Source organism: Scyliorhinus torazame, chromosome 22, assembly GCF_047496885.1.
Source record: "Scyliorhinus torazame isolate Kashiwa2021f chromosome 22, sScyTor2.1, whole genome shotgun sequence".
Classification (NCBI taxonomy): domain Eukaryota; kingdom Metazoa; phylum Chordata; class Chondrichthyes; order Carcharhiniformes; family Scyliorhinidae; genus Scyliorhinus; species Scyliorhinus torazame.
Genome location: NC_092728.1, coordinates 14,515,612 through 14,543,191, shown reverse-complemented (window position 1 = coordinate 14,543,191; position 27,580 = coordinate 14,515,612). Strand labels below are relative to the sequence as shown.

At 57.6% G+C, this 27,580-nt stretch overlaps 1 protein-coding gene across 1 annotated transcript in view; it reads left to right on the top strand.

Annotated features, from left to right (window-relative positions):
- The window catches only part of LOC140399438 (synapsin-1-like), a 39,469-nt gene extending 12,977 nt beyond the window's left edge, over nucleotides 1-26,492 (top strand). The window contains exons 2-5 of the mRNA XM_072489016.1: nucleotides 16,803-16,945; nucleotides 18,440-18,514; nucleotides 23,936-24,038; nucleotides 26,415-26,492. Coding sequence (XP_072345117.1) covers nucleotides 16,803-16,945; nucleotides 18,440-18,514; nucleotides 23,936-24,038; nucleotides 26,415-26,492 — 399 coding nt within the window. The remainder of the gene's footprint in view (nucleotides 1-16,802; nucleotides 16,946-18,439; nucleotides 18,515-23,935; nucleotides 24,039-26,414) is intronic.
- The last annotated feature ends 1,088 nt before the right edge of the window (nucleotides 26,493-27,580 follow it).

Here is a 27,580-nt window from a genome sequence, read left to right as displayed (position 1 = left end):
GTCACTGTGTCACTGACTGACTGACCCCTCGATAGTGCGGCCCTGTCACTGTGTCACTGACTGACTCACCCCTCGATAGTGCGGCCCTGTCACTGTGTCACTGACTGACCCCTCGATAGTGCGGCCCTGTCACTGACTGACTGACCCCTCGATAGTGCGGCCCTGTCACTGTGTCACTGACTGACCCCTCGATAGTGTGACCCTGTCACTGACTGACTGACCCCTCGATAGTGCGGCCCTGTCACTGTGTCACTGACTGACTGACCCTCGATAGTGCGGCCCTGTCACTGAGTCACTGACTGACTGACCCCTCGATAGTGCGGCCCTGTCACTGTGTCACTGACTGACCCCTCGATAGTGCGGCCCTGTCACTGTGTCACTGACTGACTGACACCTCGATAGTGCGGCCCTGTCACTGTGTCACTGACTGACCCCTCGATAGTGCGGCCCTGTCACTGTGTCACTGACTGACCCCTCGATAGTGCGGCCCTGTCACTGTGTCACTGACTGACCCCTCGATAGTGCGGCCCTGTCACTGTGTCACTGACTGACCCCTCGATAGTGCGGCCCTGTCACTGTGTCACTGACTGACTGACCCCTCGATAGTGTGGCCCTGTCACTGTGTCCCTGACTGACTCACCCCTCGATAGTGCGGCCCTGTCACTGTGTCACTGACTGACCCCTCGATAGTGCGGCCCTGTCACTGACTGACTGACCCCTCGATAGTGCGGCCCTGTCACTGTGTCACTGACTGACCCCTCGATAGTGTGACCCTGTCACTGACTGACTGACCCCTCGATAGTGCGGCCCTGTCACTGTGTCACTGACTGACTGACCCTCGATAGTGCGGCCCTGTCACTGTGTCACTGACTGACTGACCCCTCGATAGTGCGGCCCTGTCACTGTGTCACTGACTGACTGACCCCTCGATATTGCGGCCCTGTCACTGTGTCACTGACTGACCCTTCGATAGTGCGGCCCTGTCACTGTGTCACTGACTGACTGACACCTCGATAGTGCGGCCCTGTCACTGTGTCACTGACTGACCCCTCGATAGTGCGGCCCTGTCACTGTGTCACTGACTGACCCCTCGATAGTGCGGCCCTGTCACTGTGTCACTGACTGACCCCTCGATAGTGCGGCCCTGTCACTGTGTCACTGACTGACTGACCCCTCGATAGTGCGGCCCTGTCACTGTGTCACTGACTGACCCCTCGATAGTGCGGCCCTGGCACTGTGTGACTGACTGACCCCTCGATAGTTTGATCCCTGTCACTGTGTCACTGACTGACCCCTCGATAGTGCGGCCCTGTCACTGTGTCACTGACTGACCCCTCGATAGTGCGGCCCTGTCACTGTGTCACTGACTGACCCCTCGATAGTGCAGCCCTGTCACTGTGTCACTGACTGACTGACCCTCGATAGTGCGGCCCTGTCACTGTGTCACTGACTGACTGACCCCTCGATAGTGCGGCCCTGTCACTGTGTCACTGACTGACTGACCCCTCGATAGTGCGGCCCTGTCACTGTGTCACTGACTGACCCCTCGATAGTGCGGCCCTGTCACTGTGTCACTGACTGACCCCTCGATAGTGCGGCCCTGTCACTGTGTCACTGACTGACTGACCCTCGATAGTGCGGCCCTGTCACTGTGTCACTGACTGACTGACCCCTCGATAGTGCGGCCCTGTCACTGTGTCACTGACTGACTGACCCCTCGATAGTGCGGCCCTGTCACTGTGTCCCTGACTGACCCCTCGATAGTGCGGCCCTGTCACTGTGTCACTGACTGACTGACCCCTCGATAGTGCGGCCCTGTCACTGTGTCACTGACTGACCCCTCGATAGTGCGGCCCTGTCACTGTGTCACTGACTGACCCCTCGATAGTGCGGCCCTGTCACTGTGTCACTGACTGACCCCTCGATAGTGCGGCCCTGTCACTGTGTCACTGACTGACCCCTCGATAGTGCGGCCCTGTCACTGTGTCACTGACTGACCCCTCGATAGTGCGGCCCTGTCACTGTGTCACTGACTGACCCCTCGATAGTGCGGCCCTGTCACTGTGTCACTGACTGACTGACCCCTCGATGGTGCGGCCCTGTCTCTGTGTCACTGACTGACTGACCCCTCGATAGTGCGGCCCAGTCACTGTGTCACTGACTGACTGACCCCTCGATAGTGCGGCCCAGTCACTGTGTCACTGACTGACCCCTCGATAGTGCGGCCCTGTCTCTGTGTCACTGACTGACTGACCCCTCGATAGTGCGGCCCTGTCACTGTGTCACTGACTGACCCTCGATAGTGCGGCCGTGTCACTGTGTCACTGACTGACCCCTCGATAGTGCGGCCCTGTCACTGTGTCACTGACTGACCCTCGATAGTGCGGCCCTGTCACTGTGTTACTGACTGACTGACCCCTCGATAGTGCGGCCCTGTCACTGTGTCACTGACTGACTGACCCCTCGATAGTGCGGCCCTGTCACTGTGTCACTGACTGACTGACCCCTCGATAGTGCGGCCCTGTCACTGTGTCACTGTGTTACTGACCCCTCGATAGTGCAGACCTGTCACTGTGTCACTGACTGACCCTCGATAGTGCGGCCCTGTCACTGTGTCACTGACTGACCCCTCGATAGTGCGGCCCTGTCACTGTGTCACTGACTGACTGACCCCTCGATAGTGCGGCCCTGTCACTGTGTCACTGACTGACCCCTCGATAGTGCGACCCTGTCACTGTGTCACTGACTGACCCCTCGATAGTGCGGCCCTGTCACTGTGTTACTGACTGACTCCTCGATAGTGCGGCCCTGTCACTGTGTCACTGACTGACCCCTCGATAGTGCGGCCCTGTCACTGTGTCACTGACTGACTGACCCTCGATAGTGCGGCCCTGTCACTGTGCCACTGACTGACTCCTCGATCGTGCGGCCCTGTCACTGTGTCACTGACTGACCCCTCGAAAGTGCGGCCCTGTCACTGTGTCACTGACTGACTGACCCCTCGATAGTGCGGCCCTGTCACTGTGTCACTGACGTACTGACCCCTCGATAGTGCGGCCCTGTCACTGTATCACTGACTGACCCCTCGATAGTGCGGCCCTGTCACTGTGTCACTGACGGACTGACCCCTCGATAGTGCGGCCCTGTCATTGTGTCACTGACTGACCCCTCGATAGTGCGGCTCTGTCACTGTGTCACTGACTGACCCCTCGATAGTGCGGCCCTGTCACTGACTGACTGACCCCTCGATAGTGTGACCCTGTCACTGACTGACTGACCCCTCGATAGTGCGGCCCTGTCACTGTGTCACTGACTGACCCCTCGATAGTGCTGCCCTGTCACTGACTGACTGACCCCTCGATAGTGTGACCCTGTCACTGACTGACTGACCCCTCGATAGTGCGGCCCTGTCACTGTGTCACAGACTGACTGACCCCTCGATAGTGCGGCCCTGTCACTGTGTCACTGACTGACCCCTCGATAGTGCGGCCCTGTCACTGTGTCACTGACTGACTGACCCCTCGATAGTGCGGCCCTGTCACTGTGTCACTGACTGACTCACCCCTCGATAGTGCGGCCCTGTCACTGTGTCACTGACTGACCCCTCGATAGTGCGGCCCTGTCACTGACTGACTGACCCATCGATAGTGCGGCCCTGTCACTGTGTCACTGACTGACCCCTCGATAGTGTGACCCTGTCACTGACTGACTGACCCCTCGATAGTGCGGCCCTGTCACTGTGTCACTGACTGACTGACCCTCGATAGTGCGGCCCTGTCACTGTGTCACTGACTGACTGACCCCTCGATAGTGCGGCCCTGTCACTGTGTCACTGACTGACTGACCCCTCGATATTGCGGCCCTATCACTGTGTCACTGACTGACTGACCCCTCGATAGTGCGGCCCTGTCACTGTGTCACTGACTGACTGACCCCTCGATAGTGCGGCCCTGTCACTGTGTCACTAACTGACTGACACCTCGATAGTGCGGCCCTGTCACTGTGTCACTGACTGACCCCTCGATAGTGCGGCCCTGTCACTGTGTCACTGACTGACCCCTCGATAGTGCGGCCCTGTCACTGTGTCACTGACTGACCCCTCGATAGTGCGGCCCTGTCACTGTGTCACTGACTGACTGACCCCTCGATAGTGCGGCCCTGTCACTGTGTCACTGACTGACCCCTCGATAGTGCGGCCCTGGCACTGTGTGACTGACTGACCCCTCGATAGTTTGATCCCTGTCACTGTGTCACTGACTGACCCCTCGATAGTGCAGCCCTGTCACTGTGTCACTGACTGACCCCTCGATAGTGCGGCCCTGTCACTGTGTCACTGACTGACCCCTCGATAGTGCGGCCCTGTCACTGTGTCACTGACTGACCCCTCGATAGTGCGGCCCTGTCACTGTGTCACTGACTGACCCCTCGATAGTGCGGCCCTGTCACTGTGTCACTGACTGACCCCTCGATAGTGCAGCCCTGTCACTGTGTCACTGACTGACTGACCCTCGATAGTGCGGCCCTGTCACTGTGTCACTGACTGACTGACCCCTCGATAGTGCGGCCCTGTCACTGTGTCACTGACTGACTGACCCCTCGATAGTGCGGCCCTGTCACTGTGTCACTGACTGACTCCTCGATAGTGCGGCCCTGTCACTGTGTCACTGACTGACCCTCGATAGTGCGGCCCTGTCACTGACTGACTGACCCCTCGATAGTGCGGCCCTGTCACTGTGTCACTGACTGACCCCTCGATAGTGCGGCCCTGTCACTGTGTCACTGACTGACCCCTCGATAGTGCGGCCCTGTCACTGTGTCACTGACTGACCCCTCGATAGTGCGGCCCTGTCACTGTGTCACTGACTGACTGACCCCTCGATAGTGCGGCCCTGTCACTGTGTCAGTGACTGACTCACCCCTCGATAGTGCGGCCCTGTCACTGTGTCACTGACTGACCCCTCGATAGTGCGGCCCTGTCACTGACTGACTGACCCCTCGATAGTGCGGCCCTGTCACTGTGTCACTGACTGACCCCTCGATAGTGTGACCCTGTCACTGACTGACTGACCCCTCGATAGTGCGGCCCTGTCACTGTGTCACTGACTGACTGACCCTCGATAGTGCGGCCCTGTCACTGTGTCACTGACTGACTGACCCCTCGATAGTGCGGCCCTGTCACTGTGTCACTGACTGACTGACCCCTCGATATTGCGGCCCTGTCACTGTGTCACTGACTGACCCCTCGATAGTGCGGCCCTGTCACTGTGTCACTGACTGACCCCTCGATAGTGCGGCCCTGTCACTGTGTCACTGACTGACCCCTCGATAGTGCGGCCCTGTCACTGTGTCACTGACTGACTGACCCCTCGATAGTGCGGCCCTGTCACTGTGTCACTGACTGACCCCTCGATAGTGCGGCCCTGGCACTGTGTGACTGACTGACCCCTCGATAGTTTGATCCATGTCACTGTGTCACTGACTGACCCCTCGATAGTGCAGCCCTGTCACTGTGTCACTGACTGACCCCTCGATAGTGCGGCCCTGTCACTGTGTCACTGACTGACCCCTCGATAGTGTGGCCCTGTCACTGTGTCACTGACCCCTCGATAGTGCGGCCCTGTCACTGTGTCACTGACTGACCGCTCGATAGTGCGGCCCTGTCACTGTGTCACTGACTGACCCCTCGATAGTGCGGCCCTGTCACTGTGTCACTGACGGACTGACCCCTCGATAGTGCGGCCCTGTCACTGTGTCACTGACTGACCCCTCGATAGTGCGGCCCTGTCACTGACTGACTGACCCCTCGATAGTGCGGCCCTGTCACTGTGTCACTGACTGACCCCTCGATAGTGCGGCCCTGTCACTGTGTCACTGACTGACCCCTCGATAGTGCGGCCCTGTCACTGTGTCACTGACTGACCCCTCGATAGTGCGGCCCTGTCACTGTGTCACTGACTGACTGACCCCTCGATAGTGCGGCCCTGTCACTGTGTCACTGACCCCTCGATAGTGCGGCCCTGTCACTGTGTCACTGACTGACCCCTCGATAGTGCGGCCCTGTCACTGTGTCACTGACTGACCCCTCGATAGTGCGGCCCTGTCACTGTGTCACTGACTGACCCCTCGATAGTGCGGCCCTGTCACTGTGTCACTGACTGACTGACCCCTCGATAGTGCGGCCCTGTCACTGTGTCACTGACTGACCCCTCGATAGTGCGGCCCTGGCACTGTGTGACTGACTGACCCCTCGATAGTTTGATCCCTGTCACTGTGTCACTGACTGACCCCTCGATAGTGCAGCCCTGTCACTGTGTCACTGACTGACCCCTCGATAGTGCGGCCCTGTCACTGTGTCACTGACTGACCCCTCGATAGTGCGGCCCTGTCACTGTGTCACTGACTGACCCCTCGATAGTGCGGCCCTGTCACTGTGTCACTGACTGACCCCTCGATAGTGCGGCCCTGTCACTGTGTCACTGACTGACCCCTCGATAGTGCAGCCCTGTCACTGTGTCACTGACTGACTGACCCTCGATAGTGCGGCCCTGTCACTGTGTCACTGACTGACTGACCCCTCGATAGTGCGGCCCTGTCACTGTGTCACTGACTGACTGACCCCTCGATAGTGCGGCCCTGTCACTGTGTCACTGACTGACTCCTCGATAGTGCGGCCCTGTCACTGTGTCACTGACTGACCCTCGATAGTGCGGCCCTGTCACTGACTGACTGACCCCTCGATAGTGCGGCCCTGTCACTGTGTCACTGACTGACCCCTCGATAGTGCGGCCCTGTCACTGTGTCACTGACTGACCCCTCGATAGTGCGGCCCTGTCACTGTGTCACTGACTGACCCCTCGATAGTGCGGCCCTGTCACTGTGTCACTGACTGACTGACCCCTCGATAGTGCGGCCCTGTCACTGTGTCAGTGACTGACTCACCCCTCGATAGTGCGGCCCTGTCACTGTGTCACTGACTGACCCCTCGATAGTGCGGCCCTGTCACTGACTGACTGACCCCTCGATAGTGCGGCCCTGTCACTGTGTCACTGACTGACCCCTCGATAGTGTGACCCTGTCACTGACTGACTGACCCCTCGATAGTGCGGCCCTGTCACTGTGTCACTGACTGACTGACCCTCGATAGTGCGGCCCTGTCACTGTGTCACTGACTGACTGACCCCTCGATAGTGCGGCCCTGTCACTGTGTCACTGACTGACTGACCCCTCGATATTGCGGCCCTGTCACTGTGTCACTGACTGACCCCTCGATAGTGCGGCCCTGTCACTGTGTCACTGACTGACCCCTCGATAGTGCGGCCCTGTCACTGTGTCACTGACTGACCCCTCGATAGTGCGGCCCTGTCACTGTGTCACTGACTGACTGACCCCGCGATAGTGCGGCCCTGTCACTGTGTCACTGACTGACCCCTCGATAGTGCGGCCCTGGCACTGTGTGACTGACTGACCCCTCGATAGTTTGATCCATGTCACTGTGTCACTGACTGACCCCTCGATAGTGCAGCCCTGTCACTGTGTCACTGACTGACCCCTCGATAGTGCGGCCCTGTCACTGTGTCACTGACTGACCCCTCGATAGTGCGGCCCTGTCACTGTGTCACTGACTGACCCCTCGATAGTGCGGCCCTGTCACTGTGTCACTGACTGACCCCTCGATAGTGCGGCCCTGTCACTGTGTCACTGACTGACCCCTCGATAGTGCAGCCCTGTCACTGTGTCACTGACTGACTGACCCTCGATAGTGCGGCCCTGTCACTGTGTCACTGACTGACTGACCCCTCGATAGTGCGGCCCTGTCACTGTGTCACTGACTGACTGACCCCTCGATAGTGCGGCCCTGTCACTGTGTCACTGACTGACTCCTCGATAGTGCGGCCCTGTCACTGTGTCACTGACTGACCCTCGATATTGCGGCCCTGTCACTGTGTCACTGACTGACCCCTCGATAGTGCGGCCCTGTCACTGTGTCACTGACTGACCCCTCGATAGTGCGGCCCTGTCACTGTGTCACTGACTGACCCCTCGATAGTGCGGCCCTGTCACTGTGTCACTGACTGACTGACCCTCGATAGTGCGGCCCTGTCACTGTGTCACTGACTGACTGACCCCTCGATAGTGCGGCCCTGTCACTGTGTCACTGACTGACTGACCCCTCGATAGTGCGGCCCTGTCACTGTGTCCCTGACTGACCCCTCGATAGTGCGGCCCTGTCACTGTGTCACTGACTGACTGACCCCTCGATAGTGCGGCCCTGTCACTGTGTCACTGACTGACCCCTCGATAGTGCGGCCCTGTCACTGTGTCACTGACTGACCCCTCGATAGTGCGGCCCTGTCACTGTGTCACTGACTGACCCCTCGATAGTGCGGCCCTGTCACTGTGTCACTGACTGACCCCTCGATAGTGCGGCCCTGTCACTGTGTCACTGACTGACCCCTCGATAGTGCGGCCCTGTCACTGTGTCACTGACTGACCCCTCGATAGTGCGGCCCTGTCACTGTGTCACTGACTGACTGACCCCTCGATAGTGCGGCCCTGTCTCTGTGTCACTGACTGACTGACCCCTCGATAGTGCGGCCCAGTCACTGTGTCACTGACTGACTGACCCCTCGATAGTGCGGCCCAGTCACTGTGTCACTGACTGACTGACCCCTCGATAGTGCGGCCCTGTCTCTGTGTCACTGACTGACTGACCCCTCGATAGTGCGGCCCTGTCTCTGTGTCACTGACTGACTGACCCCTCGATAGTGCGGCCCTGTCACTGTGTCACTGACTGACCCTCGATAGTGCGGCCCTGTCACTGTGTCACTGACTGACCCCTCGATAGTGCGGCCCTGTCACTGTGTCACTGACTGACTGACCCCTCGATAGTGCGGCCCTGTCACTGTGTCACTGACTGACTGACCCCTCGATAGTGCGGCCCTGTCACTGTGTCACTGTGTTACTGACCCCTCGATAGTGCAGCCCTGTCACTGTGTCACTGACTGACCCTCGATAGTGCGGCCCTGTCACTGTGTCACTGACTGACCCCTCGATAGTGCGGCCCTGTCACTGTGTCACTGACTGACTGACCCCTCGATAGTGCGGCCCTGTCACTGTGTCACTGACTGACCCCTCGATAGTGCGGCCCTGTCACTGTGTCACTGACTGACCCCTCGATAGTGCGGCCCTGTCACTGTGTCACTGACTGACCCCTCGATAGTGCGGCCCTGTCACTGTGTCACTGACTGACCCCTCGATAGTGCGGCCCTGTCACTGTGTCACTGACTGACTGACCCCTCGATAGTGCGGCCCTGTCACTGTGTCACTGACCCCTCGATAGTGCGGCCCTGTCACTGTGTCACTGACTGACCCCTCGATAGTGCGGCCCTGTCACTGTGTCACTGACTGACCCCTCGATAGTGCGGCCCTGTCACTGTGTCACTGACTGACCCCTCGATAGTGCGGCCCTGTCACTGTGTCACTGACCCCTCGATAGTGCGGCCCTGTCACTGTGTCACTGACTGACCCCTCGATAGTGCGGCCCTGTCACTGTGTCACTGACTGACCCCTCGATAGTGCGGCCCTGTCACTGACTGACTGACCCCTCGATAGTGCGGCCCTGTCACTGTGTCACTGACTGACTGACCCCTCGATAGTGCGGCCCTGTCATTGTGTCACTGACTGACCCCTCGATAGTGTGGCCCTGTCACTGTGTCACTGACTGACCCCTCGATAGTGCGGCCCTGTCACTGTGTCACTGACTGACCCCTCGATAGTGCGGCCCTGTCACTGTGTCACTGACTGACCCCTCGATAGTGCGGCCCTGTCACTGTGTCACTGACTGACCCCTCGATAGTGCGGCCCTGTCACTGTGTCACTGACTGACCCTCGATAGTGCGGCCCTGTCACTGTGTCACTGACTGATCCCTCGATAGTGCGGCCCTGTCACTGTGTCACTGACTGACTGACCCCTCGATAGTGCGGCCCTGTCACTGTGTCACTGACTGACCCCTCGATAGTGCGGCCCTGTCACTGTGTCACTGACTGACCCCTCGATAGTGCGGCCCTGTCACTGTGTTACTGACTGACTCCTCGATAGTGCGGCCCTGTCACTGTGTCACTGACTGACCCCTCGATAGTGCGGCCCTGTCACTGTGTCACTGACTGACTGACCCTCGATAGTGCGGCCCTGTCACTGTGTCACTGACTGACTCCTCGATCGTGCGGCCCTGTCACTGTGTCACTGACTGACCCCTCGATAGTGCGGCCCTGTCACTGTGTCACTGACTGACTGACCCCTCGATAGTGCGGCCCTGTCACTGTGTCACTGACGGACTGACCCCTCGATAGTGCGGCCCTGTCACTGTATCACTGACTGACCCCTCGATAGTGCGGCCCTGTCACTGTGTCACTGACGGACTGACCCCTCGATAGTGCGGCCCTGTCATTGTGTCACTGACTGACCCCTCGATAGTGCGGCCCTGTCACTGTGTCACTGACTGACCCCTCGATAGTGCGGCCCTGTCACTGACTAACTGACCCCTCGATAGTGTGACCCTGTCACTGACTGACTGACCCCTCGATAGTGCGGCCCTGTCACTGTGTCACTGACTGACCCGTCGATAGTGCTGCCCTGTCACTGACTGACTTACCCCTCGATAGTGTGACCCTGTCACTGACTGACTGACCCCTCGATAGTGCGGCCCTGTCACTGTGTCACAGACTGACTGACCCCTCGATAGTGCGGCCCTGTCACTGTGTCACTGACTGACCCCTCGATAGTGCGGCCCTGTCACTGTGTCACTGACTGACTGACCCCTCGATAGTGCGGCCCTGTCACTGTGTCACTGACTGACCCCTCGATAGTGCGGCCCTGTCACTGTGTCACTGACTGACCCCTCGATAGTGCGGCCCTGTCACTGTGTCACTGACTGACCCCTCGATAGTGCGGCCCTGTCACTGTGTTACTGACTGACTGACCCCTCGATAGTGCGGCCCTGTCACTGTGTTACTGACTGACCCCTCGATAGTGCGGCACTGTCACTGTGTCACTGACTGACCCCTCGATAGTGCGGCCCTATCACTGTGTCACTGACTGACCCCTCGATAGTGCAGCCCTGTCGCTGTGTCACTGACTGACCCCTCGATAGTGCGGCCCTGTGACTGTGTCACTGACTGACCCTCGATAGTGCGGCCCTGTCACTGTGTTACTGACTGACTGACCCCTCGATAGTGCGGCCCTGTCACTGTGTTACTGACTGACCCCTCGATAGTGCGGCCCTGTCACTGTGTCACTGACTGACCCCTCGATAGTGCGGCCCTGTCACTGTGTCACTGACTGACTGACCCCTCGATAGTGCGGCCCTGTCACTGTGTCACTGACTGACCCCTCGATAGTGCGGCCCTGTCACTGTGTCACTGACTGACCCCTCGATAGTGCGGCCCTGTCACTGTGTCACTGACTGACCCCTCGATAGTGCGGCCCTGTCACTGTGTCACTGACTGACCCCTCGATAGTGCGGCCCTGTCACTGTGTTACTGACTGACTGACCCCTCGATAGTGCGGCCCTGTCACTGTGTTACTGACTGACCCCTCGATAGTGCGGCCCTGTCACTGTGTCACTGACTGACCCCTCGATAGTGCGGCCCTGTCACTGTGTCACTGACTGACTGACCCCTCGATAGTGCGGCCTTGTCACTGTGTCACTGACTGACCCCTCGATAGTGCGGACCTGTCACTGTGTCACTGACTGACCCCTCGATAGTGCGGCCCTGTCACTGTGTCACTGACCCCGCGATAGTGCGGCCCTGTCACTGTGTCACTGACTGACTGACCCCTCGATAGTGCGGCCCTGTCACTGTGTCACTGACTGACCCCCTCGATAGTGCGGCCCTGTCACTGTGTCACTGACTGACTGACCCTCGATAGTGCGGCCCTGTCACTGTGTCACTGACTGACTGACCCCTCGATAGTGCGGCCCTGTCACTGTGTCACTGACTGACCCCTCGATAGTGCGGCCCTGTCACTGTGTCACTGACTGACTGACCCTCGATAGTGCGGCCCTGTCACTGTGTCACTGACTGACTGACCCCTCGATAGTGCGGCCCTGTCACTGTGTCACTGACTGACTGACCCCTCGATAGTGCGGCCCTGTCACTGTGTCCCTGACTGACCCCTCGATAGTGCGGCCCTGTCACTGTGTCACTGACTGACTGACCCCTCGATAGTGCGGCCCTGTCACTGTGTCACTGACTGACCCCTCGATAGTGCGGCCCTGTCACTGTGTCACTGACTGACCCCTCGATAGTGCGGCCCTGTCACTGTGTCACTGACTGACCCCTCGATAGTGCGGCCCTGTCACTGTGTCACTGACTGACCCCTCGATAGTGCGGCCCTGTCACTGTGTCACTGACTGACCCCTCGATAGTGCGGCCCTGTCACTGTGTCACTGACTGACCCCTCGATAGTGCGGCCCTGTCACTGTGTCACTGACTGACTGACCCCTCGATAGTGCGGCCCTGTCTCTGTGTCACTGACTGACTGACCCCTCGATAGTGCGGCCCAGTCACTGTGTCACTGACTGACTGACCCCTCGATAGTGCGGCCCAGTCACTGTGTCACTGACTGACTGACCCCTCGATAGTGCGGCCCTGTCTCTGTGTCACTGACTGACTGACCCCTCGATAGTGCGGCCCTGTCTCTGTGTCACTGACTGACTGACCCCTCGATAGTGCGGCCCTGTCACTGTGTCACTGACTGACCCTCGATAGTGCGGCCCTGTCACTGTGTCACTGACTGACCCCTCGATAGTGCGGCCCTGTCACTGTGTCACTGACTGGCTGACCCCTCGATAGTGCGGCCCTGTCACTGTGTCACTGACTGACTGACCCCTCGATAGTGCGGCCCTGTCACTGTGTCACTGTGTTACTGACCCCTCGATAGTGCAGCCCTGTCACTGTGTCACTGACTGACCCTCGATAGTGCGGCCCTGTCACTGTGTCACTGACTGACCCCTCGATAGTGCGGCCCTGTCACTGTGTCACTGACTGACTGACCCCTCGATAGTGCGGCCCTGTCACTGTGTCACTGACTGACCCCTCGATAGTGCGGCCCTGTCACTGTCACTGACTGACCCCTCGATAGTGCGGCCCTGTCACTGTGTCACTGACTGACCCCTCGATAGTGCGGCCCTGTCACTGTGTCACTGACTGACCCCTCGATAGTGCGCCCCTGTCACTGTGTCACTGACTGACTGACCCCTCGATAGTGCGGCCCTGTCACTGTGTCACTGACCCCTCGATAGTGCGGCCCTGTCACTGTGTCACTGACTGACCCCTCGATAGTGCGGCCCTGTCACTGTGTCACTGACTGACCCCTCGATAGTGCGGCCCTGTCACTGTGTCACTGACTGACCCCTCGATAGTGCGGCCCTGTCACTGTGTCACTGACTGACCCCTCGATAGTGCGGCCCTGTCACTGTGTCACTGACCCCTCGATAGTGCGGCCCTGTCACTGTGTCACTGACTGACCCCTCGATAGTGCGGCCCTGTCACTGTGTCACTGACTGACCCCTCGATAGTGCGGCCCTGTCACTGACTGACTGACCCCTCGATAGTGCGGCCCTGTCACTGTGTCACTGACTGACCCCTCGATAGTGCGGCCCTGTCACTGTGTCACTGACTGACCCCTCGATAGTGCGGCCCTGTCACTGTGTCACTGACTGACCCCCTCGATAGTGCGGCCCTGTCACTGTGTCACTGACTGACCCCTCGATAGTGCGGCCCTGTCACTGTGTCACTGACTGACCCTCGATAGTGCGGCCCTGTCACTGTGTCACTGACTGACTGACCCCTCGATAGTGCGGCCCTGTCACTGTGTCACTGACTGACCCCTCGATAGTGCGGCCCTGTCACTGTGTCACTGACTGACCCCTCGATAGTGCGGCCCTGTCACTGTGTTACTGACTGACTCCTCGATAGTGCGGCCCTGTCACTGTGTCACTGACTGACTGACCCCTCGATAGTGCGGCCCTGTCACTGTGTCACTAACTGACCCCTCGATAGTGCGGCCCTGTCACTGTGTCACTGACTGACCCCTCGATAGTGCGGCCCTGTCACTGTGTCACTGACTGACCCCTCGATAGTGCGGCCCTGTCACTGTGTCACTGACTGACTGACCCTCGATAGTGCGGCCCTGTCACTGTGTCACTGACTGACTCCTCGATCGTGCGGCCCTGTCACTGTGTCACTGACTGACCCCTCGATAGTGCGGCCCTGTCACTGTGTCACTGACTGACTGACCCCTCGATAGTGCGGCCCTGTCACTGTGTCACTGACGGACTGACCCCTCGATAGTGCGGCCCTGTCACTGTATCACTGACTGACCCCTCGATAGTGCGGCCCTGTCACTGTGTCACTGACGGACTGACCCCTCGATAGTGCGGCCCTGTCATTGTGTCACTGACTGACCCCTCGATAGTGCGGCCCTGTCACTGTGTCACTGACTGACCCCTCGATAGTGCGGCCCTGTCACTGACTGACTGACCCCTCGATAGTGTGACCCTGTCACTGACTGACTGACCCCTCGATAGTGCGGCCCTGTCACTGTGTCACTGACTGACCCCTCGATAGTGCTGCCCTGTCACTGACTGACTTACCCCTCGATAGTGTGACCCTGTCACTGACTGACTGACCCCTCGATAGTGCGGCCCTGTCACTGTGTCACAGACTGACTGACCCCTCGATAGTGCGGCCCTGTCACTGTGTCACTGACTGACCCCTCGATAGTGCGGCCCTGTCACTGTGTCACTGACTGACTGACCCCTCGATAGTGCGGCCCCTGTCACTGTGTCACTGACTGACCCCTCGATAGTGCGGCCCTGTCACTGTGTCACTGACTGACCCCTCGATAGTGCGGCCCTGTCACTGTGTCACTGACTGACCCCTCGATAGTGCGGCCCTGTCACTGTGTTACTGACTGACTGACCCCTCGATAGTGCGGCCCTGTCACTGTGTTACTGACTGACCCCTCGATAGTGCGGCACTGTCACTGTGTCACTGACTGACCCCTCGATAGTGCGGCCCTATCACTGTGTCACTGACTGACCCCTCGATAGTGCGGCCCTGTCGCTGTGTCACTGACTGACCCCTCGATAGTGCGGCCCTGTGACTGTGTCACTGACTGACCCTCGATAGTGCGGCCCTGTCACTGTGTTACTGACTGACTGACCCCTCGATAGTGCGGCCCTGTCACTGTGTTACTGACTGACCCCTCGATAGTGCGGCCCTGTCACTGTGTCACTGACTGACCCCTCGATAGTGCGGCCCTGTCACTGTGTCACTGACTGACTGACCCCTCGATAGTGCGGCCCTGTCACTGTGTCACTGACTGACCCCTCGATAGTGCGGCCCTGTCACTGTGTCACTGACTGACCCCTCGATAGTGCGGCCCTGTCACTGTGTCACTGACTGACCCCTCGATAGTGCGGCCCTGTCACTGTGTTACTGACTGACTGACCCCTCGATAGTGCGGCCCTGTCACTGTGTTACTGACTGACCCCTCGATAGTGCGGCCCTGTCACTGTGTCACTGACTGACCCCTCGATAGTGCGGCCCTGTCACTGTGTCACTGACTGACTGACCCCTCGATAGTGCGGCCTTGTCACTGTGTCACTGACTGACCCCTCGATAGTGCGGACCTGTCACTGTGTCACTGACTGACCCCTCGATAGTGCGGCCCTGTCACTGTGTCACTGACCCCGCGATAGTGCGGCCCTGTCACTGTGTCACTGACTGACTGACCCCTCGATAGTGCGGCCCTGTCACTGTGTCACTGACTGACCCCCTCGATAGTGCGGCCCTGTCACTGTGTCACTGACTGACTGACCCTCGATAGTGCGGCCCTGTCACTGTGTCACTGACTGACTGACCCCTCGATAGTGCGGCCCTGTCACTGTGTCACTGACTGACCCCTCGATAGTGCGGCCCTGTCACTGTGTCACTGACTGACTGACCCCTCGATAGTGCGGCCCGGTCACTGTGTCACTGACTGACCCCTCGATAGTGCGGCCCTGTCACTGTGTCACTGACTGACTGAGCCCTCGATAGTGCGGCCCTGTCACTGTGTCACTGACTGACCCCTCGATAGTGCGGCCCTGTCTCTGTGTTACTGACTGACCCCTCGATAGTGCGGCCCTATCACTGTGTCACTGACTGACTGACCCCTCGATAGTGCGGCCCAGTCACTGTGTCACTGACTGACTGACCCCTCGATAGTGCGGCCCTGTCACTGTGTCACTGACTGACCCCTCGATAGTGCGGCCCTGTCACTGTGTCACTGACTGACCCCTCGTTAGTGCGGCCCTGTCACTGTGTCACTGACTGACTGACCCCTCGATAGTGCGGCCCTGTCACTGTGTCACTGACTGACCCCTCGATAGTGCGGCCCTGTCGCTGACTGACTGACACCTCGATAGTGCGGCCCTGTCTCTGTGTTACTGACTGACCCCTCGATAGTGCGGCCCTGTCACTGTGTCACTGACTGACTGACCCCTCGATAGTGCGGCCCTGTCACTGTGTCACTGACTGACTGACCCCTCGATAGTGCGGCCCTGTCACTGTGTCACTGACTGACCCCTCGATAGTGCAGCCGTGTGACTGACACCTTACTCTCTCTCTGGACTCTGGTACCACGAGGGAGAGAAGGTGTTAGTCGTGAGGGATGACATTCAGATTTGTTCTTTAATTTCTCTGCCTCGCGACTCTTGATCCACTGCCCAACCTGCTCTCTTCTTGGCTCACAGGTCAAGGTGGACCACCATTATAGTTTCCAGGACATTGCCAGTGTGGTGGCTCTCACCAAGACCTACGCAACCACTGAACCTTTTATTGACGCCAAGTACGACCTCCGCATCCAGAAGATTGGCAGCAACTACAAGGCCTACATGTAAGTCAGTGGGCAGCCCAGGGTCAGAGGGCAGCTAAGTACTGTACCTGTGCTGGGAGTGTTTGATGGGGACAGTGTAGAGGGAGCTTTACTCTGCATCTAACCCCATGCTGTACCTGTCTTGGGAGTGTTTGATGGGGACAGTGTAGAGGGAGCTTTACTCTGTATCTAACCCCGTGATGTACCTGTCATGGGAATGTTTGATGGGGACAGTGTAGAGGGAGCTTTACTCTGTATCTAACCCCGTGCTGTACCTGTCCTGGGAGTGTTGGATGGGGACAGTGTAGAGGGAGCTTTACTCTGTATCTAACCCCGCGCTGTATCTATCCTGGGAGTGTTTGATGGGGACAGTGGAGAGGGAGCTTTACTCTGTATCTAACCCCGTGCTGTACCTGTCCTGGGAGTGTTTGATGGGGACAGTGTAGAGGGAGCTTTACTCTGTATCTAACCCTGTGCTGTACCTGTCCTGGGAGTGTTTGATGGGGGACAGTGTAGAGGGAGCTTTACTCTGAATCTAACCCCGTGATGTACCTGTCATGGGAATGTTTGATGGTGACAGTGTAGAGGGAGCTTTACTCTGTATCTAACCCCGTGCTGTACCTGTCATGGGAATGTTTGATGGTGACAGTGTAGAGGGAGCTTTACTCTGTATCTAACCCCGTGCTGTACCTGTCCTGGGAGTGTTTGATGGTGACAGCGTAGAGGGAGCTTTACTCTGTATCTAACCCCGTGCTATACCTGTCCTGGGAGTGTTTGATGTGGACTGTGTAGAGGGAGCTTTACTCTGTATCTAACCCCGTGCTGTACCTGTCCTGGGAGTGTTTGATGGGGACAGTGTCGAGGGAGCTTTACTCCGTATCTAAGCACTTTCGGAGGGTCAGTGCTGAGGGAGTGCCGCTCTGTCGGAGGGTCAGTGCTGAGGGAGCGCCGCACTGTCGGAGGGTCAGTGCTGGGGGAGTGCCGCACTGTCGGAGGGTCAGTGCTGAGGGAGCGCCGCACTGTCGGAGGGTCAGTGCTGAGGGAGCGCCGCACTGTCGGAGGGTCAGTGCTGGGGGAGTGCCGCACTGTCGGAGGGTCAGTGCTGCGGGAGCGCCGCCCTGTCGGAGGGGGGGAGGGAGGGGGCTGGGGGGGTGGGGGGGGGGGTGGGGGGGATGGGGAGGGGGGGAGGGGGGAGGGGAGGGGGGGAGGGGGAGGCTGGAGGGGGAGGGGGGGAGGGGGGGAGGCTGGAGGGGGGGGGAGGGGGAGGCTGGAGGGGGGGGGAGGGGGGAGGCTGGAGGGGGGGGGGAGGGGGGAGGGGGGAGGCTGGGGGGGGGGGAGGGGGGAGGGGGGGGAGGGGGGGAGAGGGGGGAGGGGGGGGAGAAGGGGGGGAGGGGGGGAGAATGGGGGGGAGGGGGGTTGTACACAGTCTTCACCCTCGGGAAGCTGAGAAGTCAATGTCGAAGCCGAGTTCCCGACGTGATGACCCTAACCTGTTGTTTTGCTCCTGTTCCCGAGGCGGACGTCAATCTCCGGGAACTGGAAAGCCAACACGGGGTCAGCCATGTTGGAGCAAGTTGCCATGACGGACAGGTGAGCATAATGATGGGGGGGGGGGGGGAGGCAGACTCTTGATCACTTGGAACACAGGCCTGAGCGAGCACAACTCGGCACAGGCCTCGGACAGGAGCCGAGGCCTTGGGATATGAAGATCAGCCCTGCATATAGTAGCAGAGTCCCCAGGTAGAAGAGCCTCAGTGCCCAGGCCCTGAGGTAGCAGAGCTGGGCCTCGGACTCTTGGCCCTGAGATAGCAGAACCGGGCCTTGGATAGGTTTCCAGACCCCGAGATAGACGAACCAGGACTTGGATAGGTTTCCAGGCCCTGAGATAGCAGAACTGGGCCTTGGATAGGTTTCCAGGCCCTGAGATAGCAGAACCAGGCCCCGGATAGGTTTCCAGGCCCTGAGATAGCAGAACCAGGCCCCGGATAGGTTTTCAGGCCCTGTGATAGCAGAACCAGGCCCCGGATAGGTTTCCAGGCCCTGCGATAGCAGAACCAGGCCTTGAATAGGATTGCAGGCCCTAAGATAGAAGAACAAGGCCCCCGGATAGGTTTCCAGGCCCTGAGATAGCAGAACCAGGCCCCGGATAGGTTTTCAGGCCCTGTGATAGCAGAACCAGGCCCCGGATAGGTTTCCAGGCCCTGCGATAGCAGAACCAGGCCTTGAATAGGATTGCAGGCCCTAAGATAGAAGAACCAGGCCCCGGATAGGTTTCCAGGCCCTGAGATAGCAGAACCGGGCCTTGGATAGGTTTCCAGGCCCTGAGATAGAAGAACTAGGCCCCGGATAGGTTTCCAGGCCCTGAGATAGCAGAACCGGGCCTTGGATAGGTTTCCAGGCCCTGAGATAGAAGAACCAGACTCCGGATAGTTTTCCAGGCCCTGAGATAGCAGAACTGGCCTCGAATAAGATTGCAGGCCCAGAGATAGCAGAACCGGGCCTCGGATAGGCCAGCAGGTTCTGAGATAAGAGAACAGGGCGTGATTCATAGAATCATGCCCACACCTCCGCCCTCTCCCCATAACCCAGTAACCCCACCTAACACTTTGGACATTAAGGGGCAATTTAGCACAGCCAATCCACCTAACTTGCACATCTTTGGATCGGGGTAAAGGTCTGGAAATAGTAGTGCAGGCCCTAATAGAGGAGGCCTGAGATAAGAGAACAAGGCCTGTAAGGAATCCAGGGCCGGGAGTTCACAACAAACCCCTGAAACCAGGCCTGGAGATTGGAATACAGGCGCTGAGATAGGAGCCCAGGTCCTGAAGCAACAGTGCCTGGAATCCTATCCGAGGCCTGGTTCTGCTATCTCAGGGCCAAGAGTCCGAGGCCCAGCTCTGCTACCTCAGGGCCTGTGACAGGGATTCAGGCATGATATAGGAGAGCCTACATGCCTTGAGGTAGGAGCAGAAATAAAGGGGAAACTGAAGATTAGCCTTAAGGCCAAACCAAACAAGTTTTTTTTGCCTTCCTGGGACCAGTATCACTGACTCTTACTAGGTTTTGAACATTTTGAACGGGTTTAATCTTTCTAGAATGGAGTCTTCCAGGCTCTTGCATATAGGGCCTGTGATAGGGATTGAGCCCTGAGATAGGAGTACAGGACCTGAGAGAGGAGTCCTGGCCTTGTATAGAAAAGTACAAGGCCTATAATAACTGCACAGGGCCTGTAATAGCCACACAGAGTATTTAATAGTGGAACAGGGTCTTTAACAGTGGCATATGGCCTGTAATAGCTGCACAGGGCCTGTAATAATGGCACAGGGCCTGTAGCAGTGGCATAGGGCCTGTGATAGTGGCACAGGGCCTGTAAGATTGTTACAAGGCCTGTACAATCAACACACCCTGTAAGAACTCACAGGCCTGTAGTAGCTATACTGGGTCTGTATTAGTGCCGCAAGAACTGTATTAGAGTCACAGGGCCTGTAGAAGAAGTACAGGGTCTGGATTAGAAGTACAGGGCCTGTAGTAGAAGTACAAGGCCTGTAGTAGAAGTACAGGGCCTGTAGTAGAGGTACAGGGCCTGTAGTAGAAGTACAGGGCCTGTAGTAGAAGTACAGGGCCTGTAGTAGAAGTGCAAGGCCTGTATTAGAAGTACAGAGCCTGTGTTAGAAGTACAGGGCCTGTAGTAGAAGTACAGGGCTTGTAGTAGAAGTACAGGGCTTGTAGCAGAAGTACAGGGCCTGTATTAGAAGTACAGGGCCTGTATTAGAAGTACAGGGCTTGTAGAAGAAGTACAGGGCCTGTAGTAGAAGTACAAGGCCTGTAGTAGAAGTACAGGGCCTGTAGCAGAGGTACAAGGCCTGTATTAGAGGTACAGGGCCTGTAGTAGAAGTACAGGGCCTGTAGTAGAAGTACAGGGCTTGTAGCAGAAGTACAGGGCCTGTATTCGAAGTACAGAGCCTGTAGTAGAAGTACAGGGCCTGTATTAGAAGTACAAGGCCTGTAGTAGAAGTACAGGGCCTGTAGCAGAGGTACAGGGCCTGTATTAGAGGTACAGGGCCTGTATTAGAGGTACAGGGCCTGTAGTAGAAGTACAGGGCCTGTAGTAGAAGTACAGGGCTTGTATTAGAAGTACAGAGCCTGTAGTAGAAGTACTGGGCCTGTAGTAGAAGTACAGGGCCTGTAGCAGAAGTACAGGGCCTGTATTAGAAGTACAGGGCCTGTAGTAGAAGTGCAAGGCCTGTATTAGAAGTACAGGGCCTGTATTAGAAGTACAGGGCCTGTAGTAGAAGTGCAAGGCCTGTATTAGAAGTACAGAGCCTGTATTAGAAGTACAGGGCCTGTATTAGAAGTACAGGGCCTGTAGTAGAAGTACAGGGCCTGTAGTAGAAGTACAGGGCCTGTATTAGAGGTACAGGGCCTGTAGTAGAAGTACAGGGCCTGTAGTAGAAGTACAGGGCCTGTATTAGAAGTACAGGGCCTGTAGTAGAAGTACAGGGCCTGTAGTAGAAGTACAGGGCCTTAGCAGAAGTACAGGGCCTGTATTAGAAGTACAGGGCCTGTATTAGAAGTACAGGGCCTGTATTAGAAGTACAGGGCCTGTATTAGAAGTACAGGGCCTGTAGTAGAAGTACAGGGCCTGTAGTAGAAGTACAGGGCCTGTAATAGTGGCAGAGGGTCTGTAGTGGAGAAACAGAGCCTGTAACAGCATAGGGATACAGCTCCTGTAAAAGAGATACAGGGCCAGTAATACTGGCACAAGGCCTGCAACAGGAATACAGGGCTTGCAGTAAGGATACAGGGTTTGTAGTCACAGGATCACAGAAAAACACAGTGCAGAAGAGACCATTCAGCCCATCGAGTCTGCACCGTCATGAAAGACACCTGACCTGCCTAACTAATCCGATTTTCCACTCGGCCCATGGCCTTGAATGTGGTGACGCGCTAAGTGCTCATCCAGGTAATTTTCAAAGGATGTGAGGCAACCCGGCCCTCCCAGGCCGTGCGTTCCAGACCCTCACCACCCTCTGGGTAAAGACGTTTTTCCTCAAATCCCCCCTGAACCTCCCAGCCCCTCACCTTGAACTTGTGTCCCCCTCATAACTGACCCTTCAACTAAGGGGAACAGCTGTTCCCTCTCCACCCTGTCCATGCCCCTCATAATCGATCAGGTCACCCCTCAGTCTTCTCTGCTGCAGCAAAAACAACGCACTCCTAACCAACCTGTAATACTGGCACCAGATCTTTAATTAGGCACAAGGCCTGTAATAGTAGCACAGGGCCTGTAATAGTGACACAAGGCCTGTAATAGTGACACAAGGCCTGTAATAGTAGCACAGGGCCTGTAATAGTGACACAAGGCCTGTAATAGTAGCACAAGGCCTGTAATAGTAGCACAGGGCCTGTAATAGTGACACAAGGCCTGTAATAGTAGCACAAGGCCTGTAATAGTAGCACAGGGCCTGTAATAGTGACACAAGGCCTGTAATAGTGACACAAGGCCTGTAATAGTAGCACAAGGCCGGTAATAGTGACACAAGGCCTGTAATAGTAGCACAAGGCCTGTAATCGTAGCACAGGGCCTGTAATAGTGACACAAGGCCTGTAATAGTAGCACAAGGCCTGTAATAGTAGTACAGGGCCTGTAATAGTGACACAAGGCTTGTAATAGTAGTGCAGGGCCTGTAATAGTGACACAGGGCCTGTAATAGTGACACAGGGCCTGTATAAGTGGCTATTGGCTTGTAATGGCACAGGGCCTGTAGTATCATAGAATGTACAGTGCAGAAGGAGGCCATTCGGCCCTTCAAGTCTGCACCGGCCCTTGGAAATGGCATCCCACTTAAGCCCACACCTCCACCCTATCCCCGTAACCCCACCTAACCTTTTTGGACACTAAGGGCAATTTAGCATGGCCAATCCACCTAACCTACACATCTTTGGACTGTGGGAGGAAACCGGAGCACCCGGAGGAAACCCACGCACACAAGGGGAGAACGTGCAGACTCCGCACAGACAGTGACCCAAGCCGGGAATCGAACCTGGGACCCTGGAGCTGTGAAGCAACCGTGCTAACCACTGAGTTACAGTGCTGCCCCATGGCCTGTAATACTGGCACAGGGCCTGTAATACTGGCACAGGGCCTGCGAACAGGCGCCAGAATGTGGCGACTAGGGGCTTTTCACAGTAACTTCATTGAAATGAAATGAAATGCAAATCGCTTATTGTCACAAGTAGGCTTCTATGAAGTTACTGTGAAAACCCCCTAGTCGCCACATTCCGGCGCCTGTTCGGGGAGGCTGGTACGGGAATTGAACCGTGCTGCTGGCCTGCCTTGGTCTGCTTTAAATGCCAGCTATTTAGCCCAGTGTGCTAAACCAGCCCCTAAGCCTACTTGAAGCCTGCTTGTGACAATAAGCTATTATTATTATAATTAATAATAGTGTCACAGGGCCTGTAATACTGGCACAGGGCCTGTAATACTGGCACAGAGCCTGTAACACTGGCACAGGGCCTGTAATTGTGGCACAGGGCCTGTAATACTGGCACAGGGCCTGTAATAGTGGCACAGGGCCTGTAGTAGGATTACAGGGCCTGTAATACTGGCACAGGGCCTGTAATACTGGCACAGAGCCTGTAACACTGGCACAGGGCCTGTAGTAGTGGCACAGGGCCTGTAATAGTGGCACAGGGCCTGTAATAGTGGCACAGGGCCTGTAATAGTGGCACAGGGCCTGTAGTAGGGTTACAGGGCCTGTAATACTGGCACAGGGCCTGTAACAGTGGCACAGGGCCTGTAATAGTGGCACAGGGCCTGTAATAGTGGCACAGGGCCTGTAGTAGTGTTACAGGGCCTATAATACTGGCACAGGCCTGTGTAGTAGGGTTACAGGGCTAATGTTACCGGGTCGTTAGGACACGGACAAGTAATGGCTGCAATTGTAGATACCCTAATTGATGCCAATGTGTCGAGGTGACGGACACTGAATCTCCCCTCTCTGTTGCCAGGTATAAGCTTTGGGCAGACGAGTGTTCAGAAATGTTTGGTGGGATTGAGATCTGCGCAGTTGAAGTGATCCATGGGAAAGATGGCCGAGACCACATCATCGAGGTAAGTGGTTAAACATAGCTGCTAACCAAATGATATAGCTTCAACTCAATTTGCTTTCTGATGACCTTCAAAGCACTCGGCGATCAGAAATTCGCTTCTCCGCCGCTCCAGTGAATATCACTCTCATCTCGGAGTCAGAAATGTCCCCGGTACGAGTCCCCAACTCCATAATCCTGGGCTGGCAATAGGCCCGATACCAGAGGAAGCCCTGCACTGTCGAAGGGTCAGTGCTGAGGGAGCGCCGCACTGTCAGAGGTCAGTGCTGAGGGAGCGCCGCATTGTCAGAGGGTCAGTGCTGAGGGAGCGCCGCACTGTGGGAGGGTCAGTGCTGAGGGAGCGCCGCACTGTCGGAGGGTCAGTGCTGAGGGAGCGCCGCACTGTCAGAGGGTCAGGACTGAGGGAGCACCGCACTGTCGGAGGTTCAGTGCTGAGGGAGCGCCGCACTGTCAGAGGTCAGTGCTGAGGGAGCGCCGCACTGTCAGAGGGTCAGTGCTGAGGGAGCGCCGCACTGTGGGAGGGTCAGTGCTGAGGGAGCACCGCACTGTCGGAGGGTCAGTGCTGGGGGAGCGCCGCACTGTCGGAGGGTCAGTGCTGGGGGAGCGCCGCACTGTCGGAGGGTCAGTGCTGAGGGAGCGCCGCACTGTCAGAGGGTCAGTGCTGAGGGAGCACCGCACTGTCGGAGGGTCAGTGCTGAGGGAGCGTCGCACTGTCGGAGGGTCAGTACTGAGGGAACGCCGCACTCTCGGAGGGTCAGTACTGAGGGAGCGCCGCACTGTCGGAGGGTCAGTGCTGAGGGAGCACCGCACTGTCGGAGGGTCAGTGCTGAGGGAGCGTCGCACTGTCGGAGGGTCAGTACTGAGGGAACGCCGCACTCTCGGAGGGTCAGTACTGAGGGAGCGCCGCACTGTCGGAGGGTCAGTGCTGGGGGAGCGCCGCACTGTCGGAGGGTCAGTGCTGAGGGAGCGCCGCACTGTCGGAGGGTCAGTGCTGAGGGATCGCCGCACTGTCGGAGGGTCAGTGCTGGGGGAGCGCCGCACCTTCGGAGGGTCAGTGCTGAGGGAGCGCCGCACTGTCGGAGGGTCAGTGCTGTGGGAGCCGCACTGTCGGAGGGTCAGTACTGAGGGAGCGCCGCACTGTCGGAGGGTCAGTGCTGGGGGGAGCGCCGCACTGTCGGAGGGTCAGTGCTGAGGGAGCGCCGCACTGTCGGAGGGTCAGTGCTGAGGGAGCTTCAAAAACACACATCGGGAATACTCAGCAGGTTAGGCAGCATCTGTGGAGAGGGAAACACTTCAGTTCGACAGTTGCCTCCTCAGAATGGAGGAATGCTGGGAACGTGTTTTCCGGAAGTGAAATTGGGGAAGCAGTGGATGGAGGATCTGTGATCGGGCGGAGAGCAGGAGGGAGCAAAAGGATGAAAGGGTCAGGCCAGGCTGGGCGACAACACAACGGGCAAGTACGGGAGCCAGAGATGGAGAGTGGGCGAGGTGGGAATGGTAAGGATAGTCGACACAGGGGGCGGGATTATCCCCGACCCGGCGGGGCGGAGGGTCCCGGCGCCGAGGGGCGGTGTGGACCACCCCGGAATCCTCCGCACCTTCAGGGGCTAGGCCGGCGGTGGAGCGGTTTGCCGTGCATCTTGTAGACGGTGCACACGGCTGCCGAGGTGCGTCGGGGGGTGGGGGGAGTGGGGGTTGAAGGTGGGGGTTAGCGTGTCGATCGAGCGGGGGGGGGAGGGGGGGGCTGCTTTGTCCTGGATGGTGTCGAGCTTCTCGAGTGTTGGAGCCGCGCTCATCCAGGCGAGTGGGAGAGTCCATCACACTCCTGACTTGTGTCCTTGTCGATGGTGGACAGGCTTTGGGGGGAGTCAGGAGGTGAGTTACTCTCCGCAGGATTCCCAGCCTCTGACCTGCGCTGGTAGCCACAGAATTTATACGGCTGGGTCCAGTTCAGTTTCTGGTCAATGGTAACCCCCAGGATGTTGAGTGTGGTGATTCAGCGATGGGAACGTCAGTGAATGTCAAGGGGCGGTCGTTAGATCCTCTCTTGTAGGAGACGGTCATTGCAGGGCACTTGCTTGCCGCGAATGAAACTTGCCCCTTGTCAGCCCGAGCCTGGATACCGTGTGATTGGTTGAAGTATCAAGGAGGGAGAGTTCAGAGTGCGAGGCACAGGAAGGTCAGTCTATCCCTCGAATAATCGGAGGGCCCTTTCGAATGTCTGGTCCCGTCAGAGTGCCGTTGACCACAGAGCTCCTCACGCCTCTGCATGTCACTAGTTGCGAAAGGCAGGTGACTGGCTGGATTGTGGAGGCTGCAATTCCCAGATTTCCATCAGCAAATATGTTTTTTTTTAAAAAACATCTGTTTTCCCTCAAAGACATTGCCAGTTATTAACACAAAAATCATGGACGTCATCTCCAGTCCAGTGACTCAGACTCTGAAGGCTGGAAGTTAATCTGCCGTCGCAATTAGAACTCCTTTTTAGGAACTTGGAGCAGCAGGAGGTCCATTCAGCCCCTCTCTCTCTCCCCTTTCTCTCTCTCTCGAGCCTGTTACACAGGAACAGGAGGAGGCCCATTCAGCCCCTCTCGAGCCTGTTACACAGGAACAGGAGGAGGCCCATTCAGCCCCTCTCGAGCCTGTTACAACAGGAACAGGAGGAGACCCATTCAGCCCCTCTCGAGCCTGTTACACAGGAACAGGAGGAGGCCCATTCAGCCCCTCTCGAGCCTGTTGCACAGGAACAGGAGGAGGCCCATTCAGCCCCTCTCGAGCCTGTTACATAGAAACAGGAGGAGGCCCATTCAGCCCCTCGCGAGCCTGTTACACAGGAACAGGAGGAGGCCCATTCAGCCCCTCTCGAGCCCGTTACACAGCAACAGGAGGAGGCCCATTCAGCCCCTCTCGAGCCTGTTGCACAGGAACAGGAGGAGGAGGCCCATTCAGCCCCTCTCGAGCCTGTCACACAGGAACAGGAGGAGGCCCATTCAGCCCCTCTCGAGCCTGTTACACAGGAACAGGAGGAGGCCCATTCAGCCCCTCTCGAGCCTGTTACACAGGGACAGGAAGAGGCCCATTCAGCCCCTCTCGAGCCTGTTACACAGGAACAGGAGGAGGCCCATTCAGCCCGTCTCTAGCCTGTTACACAGGGAACAGGAGGAGCCCCATTCAGCCCCTCTCGAGCCTGTTACACAGGAACAGAAGGAGGCCCATTCAGCCCCTCTCGAGCCTGTTACTCAGGAACAGGAGGAGGAGGCCCATTCAGCCCCTCTCGAGCCTGTTACACAGGAACAGGAGGAGGCCCATTCAGCCCCTCTCTGAGCCTGTTACTCAGGAACAGGAGGAGGAGGCCCATTCAGCCCCTCTCGAGCCTGTTACACAGGAACAGAGGAGGCCATTCAGCCCCTCTCGAGCCTGTTACTCAGGAACAGGAGGAGGCCCCATTCAGCCCCTCTCGAGCCTGTTACACAGGAACAGGAGGAGCCCATTCAGCCCCTCTCGAGCCTGTTACACAGGAACAGGAGGAGCCCCATTCAGCCCCTC